This window comes from Morone saxatilis, unplaced genomic scaffold (assembly GCF_004916995.1).
Source record: "Morone saxatilis isolate NCDOM2014 unplaced genomic scaffold, NCSU_SB_2.0 Contig24, whole genome shotgun sequence".
Classification (NCBI taxonomy): Eukaryota; Metazoa; Chordata; class Actinopteri; family Moronidae; genus Morone; species Morone saxatilis.
Window position 1 is genome coordinate 16,789,228 of NW_023339807.1, and position 5,124 is coordinate 16,794,351.

At 39.5% G+C, this 5,124-nt stretch overlaps 2 protein-coding genes across 3 annotated transcripts in view; both read right to left on the reverse strand.

Annotated features, from left to right (window-relative positions):
• The window catches only part of zgc:92606 (uncharacterized protein LOC100000242 homolog), a 4,899-nt gene extending 1,688 nt beyond the window's left edge, over positions 1-3,211 (reverse strand). Inside the window, exons 1-3 of the mRNA XM_035672719.1 lie at positions 3,012-3,211; positions 1,441-1,530; positions 1,135-1,213 (exon numbers count right to left, since the gene is read on the reverse strand). Coding sequence (XP_035528612.1) covers positions 1,135-1,213; positions 1,441-1,530 — 169 coding nt within the window. The 5' untranslated portion in view covers positions 3,012-3,211. The remainder of the gene's footprint in view (positions 1-1,134; positions 1,214-1,440; positions 1,531-3,011) is intronic.
• A 549-nt stretch (positions 3,212-3,760) lies between these two features.
• arhgef5 (Rho guanine nucleotide exchange factor (GEF) 5) overlaps positions 3,761-5,124 on the reverse strand; it is a 12,535-nt gene continuing 11,171 nt past the window's right edge. For both annotated transcript variants that reach the window (XM_035672563.1, XM_035672564.1), the window contains exons 14-15: positions 4,589-4,693; positions 3,761-4,471 (exon numbers count right to left, since the gene is read on the reverse strand). In XM_035672563.1, the coding sequence (XP_035528456.1) occupies positions 4,329-4,471; positions 4,589-4,693 (248 nt within the window). In that variant the 3' untranslated portion in view covers positions 3,761-4,328. The remainder of the gene's footprint in view (positions 4,472-4,588; positions 4,694-5,124) is intronic.

The window sequence follows — 5,124 nt, forward strand, 5'->3', positions numbered from 1 at the left end:
GTATGCTACTGGATACTTGAATTTCCCTCGGGATAAATAAAGTATCTATCTATCTATCTATCTATCTATGCAGTACTTTTTGGACTTGTCACAGCATGAAATCCACAGGTGAAAATGATAACACTAACGATGGCTCAATTCCATTAAGTGTCCCAGTAAGCCATGACAGTGAGCCAGCACACACAATACCAAGGACCTCGGGATGATGCCATCGTTAAGGTCATTATCTCCGCTTCTCCTACTATGACCTGTCAAAATGTCTGCCAAAAAAAAAAAACATCTATACATTTAGCAGAAAAAAAATACAGCAGGCCTGTAAAGAACTTAGACAGATTAGTGTCACTTTCAGCTTTCCACCTGAATGACTGACTGATCCAGTCAGGCTTGGATGGTGCGTCAGCAGCAAGTTAGCTGGACGCCCAAAGCTGAACTGGTCTTGTCCAAGTCACAGGTGGCTTTCTGTAGCCCATAAATTGTCCGGCTGATTGTAGACATATTAATATCTGTGTATACATCACCCACTGAGTAACAAAAAAGTTGTAGAACAAATATACCAAACCCAGACTGAGGTCTTTTAGAAACAGTCCCATCATTGCAGAAACTGTAAAATGTCCCACAGTCGGTATCTTGGTCACAATTTTATTTAAAAAAAAATGTCTAATGGATCCATATCAAGTTTTTTTTTAGTATTACTCATAATCAGCTAAAGTATTGATATCAGATTTTAATTCCAAATATCAATATCAGTATCAAAAATAAGTCTGTCTAGCCAACATCCTGCTATGTGCCTCTGCTTGAAGAGGAGGCCTGCGGACACCTTACACTTGCCATTTTTGCACAATTGAAAGTGTGACTTTAAATTTAAAATACTGTATATATATATATATTTATTCTTAATATATGTATGTCTATTACATATGGAGTAATGTAACGAAAGTAATTTCCCCCTGGGATTATTAAAGTATTTCTGATTCTGATAATAACCATCAGTAAGTCTTTTGTTTTTTACATTCTGAATGTAGTTCAATAGTTAATAGTTGCAATGTGGAGATCTGTGAGTTTTAGTAGCTCATGAGATTGCAGGATGTGAGAATTATTTAAGGGATTTTGAAGTTTTTTCTGACTGTTTTTCACCTGTTAAATCTGAGGGCACTAGATATTTCTTCTTGTCCAGTTCGGGAGCTCGTGACCTCGGGGCCCTCTCCACAATGATCTGATTAAAAAAAGACGCACCATTAATCAGTCATCAGTAACAGAGTGAACGTGTTGATGTGCCAGAATCTAAACAACAAATTAATTCACACTTTTACTTACAGCTGAAATTAACTTAAGAAATCATAGAGCTAATCCTTTATTTGGAGAACTGGCTTTAGATAAAGGTCTATATGACCGTGATTATCAAATAGTCACTAACAGTAGATGTCCAGATGTCATACTTACCGGTATCTTGTCAGGATGCTTGGCCCGAACTCTCTCTCCCTCTGATCTCCTCACCTCAAGTGGAACTGAGCGCTGGTACTGACTGCCCATCTGAAAACAACACAAGGACTCAAACAACACCAGAAAACATAAAGTCTCTCACAATAGCATTATTTAGCAAGCAGACAAAGGAGAGAGAGCACTAGCTGACTTCACCAACCAGTGCATTCAGTCAACAAGTGACATTGACCGCACTAAGAGCACATCATTGTTTACTGCAAGATGACATGTAGGCATCTTTTAATCAAGTGTTGTGTAGAGGCCTTATTACTGCTCTGCATTTGTCATCTGTAATTGCATTATTGTTTATACCAAGGCAGCCATTCCTATATATGTCTGCTTTGTTATTCATTGTTATCTATTATTGTCTAAAATGGCTTAAAGGGATTAGTAAATTATAAAAACTGTTGGCGATTTGAATTTTAAATGACTGACTCAACTGATTGATTGAATCATTCAACCACAAGTTCATCTCCAGTAGCAAATCAGTGAGTAAGACGGTGTCATGGTGTTTTAGGATTTACTGGATTTTTGCATCAATGTTATGAAATATGAATGTGATTCATTATTTAGAGCTGAAACGACTTTTTAATGTTTCATAGGTTAATCAGAAGATGAAGGTAATGGAAATAATCTTTAACTAATTAATATATTGGATTGGCCTCAAATGAATTTCCTATAGGTCATATACATAATAATACTGATATCATCATATTAAATGTATAAAGTGTGACTGAAGATTTTACCCCTGGACTAGGGCTGCTCAATCAATCCAAATATTATCGAATATGGCCAAGTGCAATATACTTTTATAAATAAATAAATATAATTTTATAAATAAAATGTGTGACAAACAGCATTATATTGAAGCACTGAGATGTCGTGGCCTACAAATCTGCTTGTCCCGATGTAACCAAGAAAACATGTGCAAATGTCACATTATCATGATTTATTTGGGATTTTTGTCACTGAAAATGAAAATTGTGATGCAAAAAAGATCATTTCCACTAATACCGTCATTAATAAGATGTTTTGTTTTTACCATATCGCTCAGCCCCCACCATGAGAAAGAAGAATAACCCCCAAATGGACGCCAGTGTTTACAACGAGCTGCGGGTGGAGTAAACAACAGAGACTGAAGCTCACAGTAAAAACACTCATCCACGCAATATGTTACGTGCTCGGTCACTACCGACGGCCGGACTGCTCACACTAATCGTGTGTGTTGTTTTTCGGAGTGCAGGTTGTTGTGCAGGTTGTTGTGCAGGTTGTTGTGGTCACTCGGTTCCTCGGTGGGCTGGGTCATCGTGAAATAAGGCCACGTCACTTTTCAGCTTGACTTCTTTCCAGGACTGGTGTGCAGAAAACCAGCCAAAAAAACAACTACCGCGAATGGTTTGAGTTCACTGCTAAGTCACCGTCTCTAATATTAATACAACACGCAAAGGTTGGTTTCGATAACTGTATCTGAAATCAGCTGTTTGTGGCGCTAGTGCTAACAAAAGCTAACAGACGTTGTTGCGTTCACGTACCTTTGAAAAAGACCAAAACAAGTTGCGCAGGAAAAATCCAGATCTACTGCACTGGTCCCTTGTGTCCTCGAGTTTCTCGAAAGAAGGCCCGCGGTGGAAGTTATTAGCTCAAAATACAACCATAACGTACGGGAATGCCGTTTTCCTTCAAAGATGTCGACTGCTCGACTTATTCTGCTGAACGAAAACAACAACAAACTGCTGCGCCCGCCCACCATACCTTTGACCAATCAGAGACGAGAGCGTAGATTGACAGCAGAATGTGTCCAATCAGAGGGAGCCGAACGCAGGGTTACAGCGCGTTCATTGGCTGAGCACTGGTGTCCATCTATATGTGTCACCGCCCCGTTCTTTCTGAGTGACGGCACATATAACTAATAGCAGCTTGTGGAAACTAGGCCGAGCCCGAGGCCAACAGGGGGTCACGCCTATGGTCACGCCTATGGTCACGCCTTGGTGAGGCTACGTGCCTAACGTGAGTGCCTTTTTTTTTTTTCCCCCATTTTCTGCACTGTTCGTTTTGGTCTGTAAACAGTTCTTGCAAATACATGCCCGGTAATTACACAGAATTTACAGTAGCCTCAAGGCTCGCTGTGGACGTGCAACATTGTTATTGATGTACAAATTGTCACAGTTTAACCCTTTTTGTAAAATTCCAATTCCATCCAAACAGCTTATGTGATGGAAACAACCCAGAGATATCCTCCCAATAAGACATAATTATGTTCGAGAGTCATTTGGTTCCACCAATCTTAATTTATTGAAATGTTATCACTGGGTTAGCTGTGCATCTTTGAATTATCTTTTACACTTTGTATGATTCTCTTTAGGTCTCCTGCACGCAGGGGCCAACATTTCAATAAACATAATTCACTCAACTATTAGATTCTGTTCAATATACACACATAATAATACATCTTCCAAGAATAGCATTTCTTGGAAAAATAGGATTGCCCTTTAAAACTTTTAAAACAACAGTTATCGATGTTTTACAGCACATACAATGTTTGTTATGTACTGTAAATAACAGTTAATAGAGTTACATAGTCCTTTCACATGTCTTTTAGGCAGGCCTCAGCAGTTCATGCATTGCTCTAAGGCAATATATTGTTCCATCAAGTGAAACAAGTGAGATCCAATGCTACACTGAGATGCATTCTCACAACATTTCAGTTGCTGTGAACAATTCAACACTACAGCATCACAGAATGTCCATGGTCCATTTTCCAGCAGTTTGAAGCAGACAACTGAGTCTCATCCTTTTTTACGGTGCACACAGGACGACCCCTCTGTTTAGTCACAGTCTGAGCATCCCAGTCAAACAGCAGCGGTGGCCGTTGTCAGTTTGAGGGCATCTGACAGGTTGCGTTGTCGTACTCTAGAGTTGCTTATGGTTTCCAAATGGGACTCTGGAACCCACCCACGATGCCGATCAGACAGTCTGGTCCCCTCTACCCAATCTGGAAAGAAGAAAGAATCCAACATGAAGTAACTGAATGCTTATTGCACATTTCACAGGTGAATGGCACTTTCTGAAAGGGAATGATAAGAATGAAAAGATAGTGTGGTGGTCTTACGGTCGCTGCTTTGTTGGTGCACTAATATGATATCAGCTTTATCCAACGACAGCTCATCGGGCTGCTGGGCAACAATAGCTCGGATACACTGCATCTGTGGGAAATCTGTATGGACAAAAGAGGCAAGAGGTCAGACCTACAGTCATAAAGATTAATGGTTCAATATTACAAAATGTACTGCTCAGAGAGTGGAGCTTCTCTCCTGTTATTGTTTTTTTTTTTACACCTGTAATGGCGAAACAACATACACCTTTCTCATTCTTATTAGATTACATAGATTTTGGTTAATTCATGTAATCCCCAGCTCTGCTTTGCTTAACTTCCACCTGACTTGAGGGTTAATGGGCCAGGGTAATTGAAAACACCTTTAACAAATGTTAAACATCATCATGGAAACCGAGTTATGTACAGAACCCTGAGAGTTGCTTTTTATGGGGTTCCACAAGTCCCATGCATGGTACAAACTGCATCATGTGCATACACTTTGGAGTTACCATGTTTAAAATTAATAAATGCTCTTTGTGTAACTGTTAACT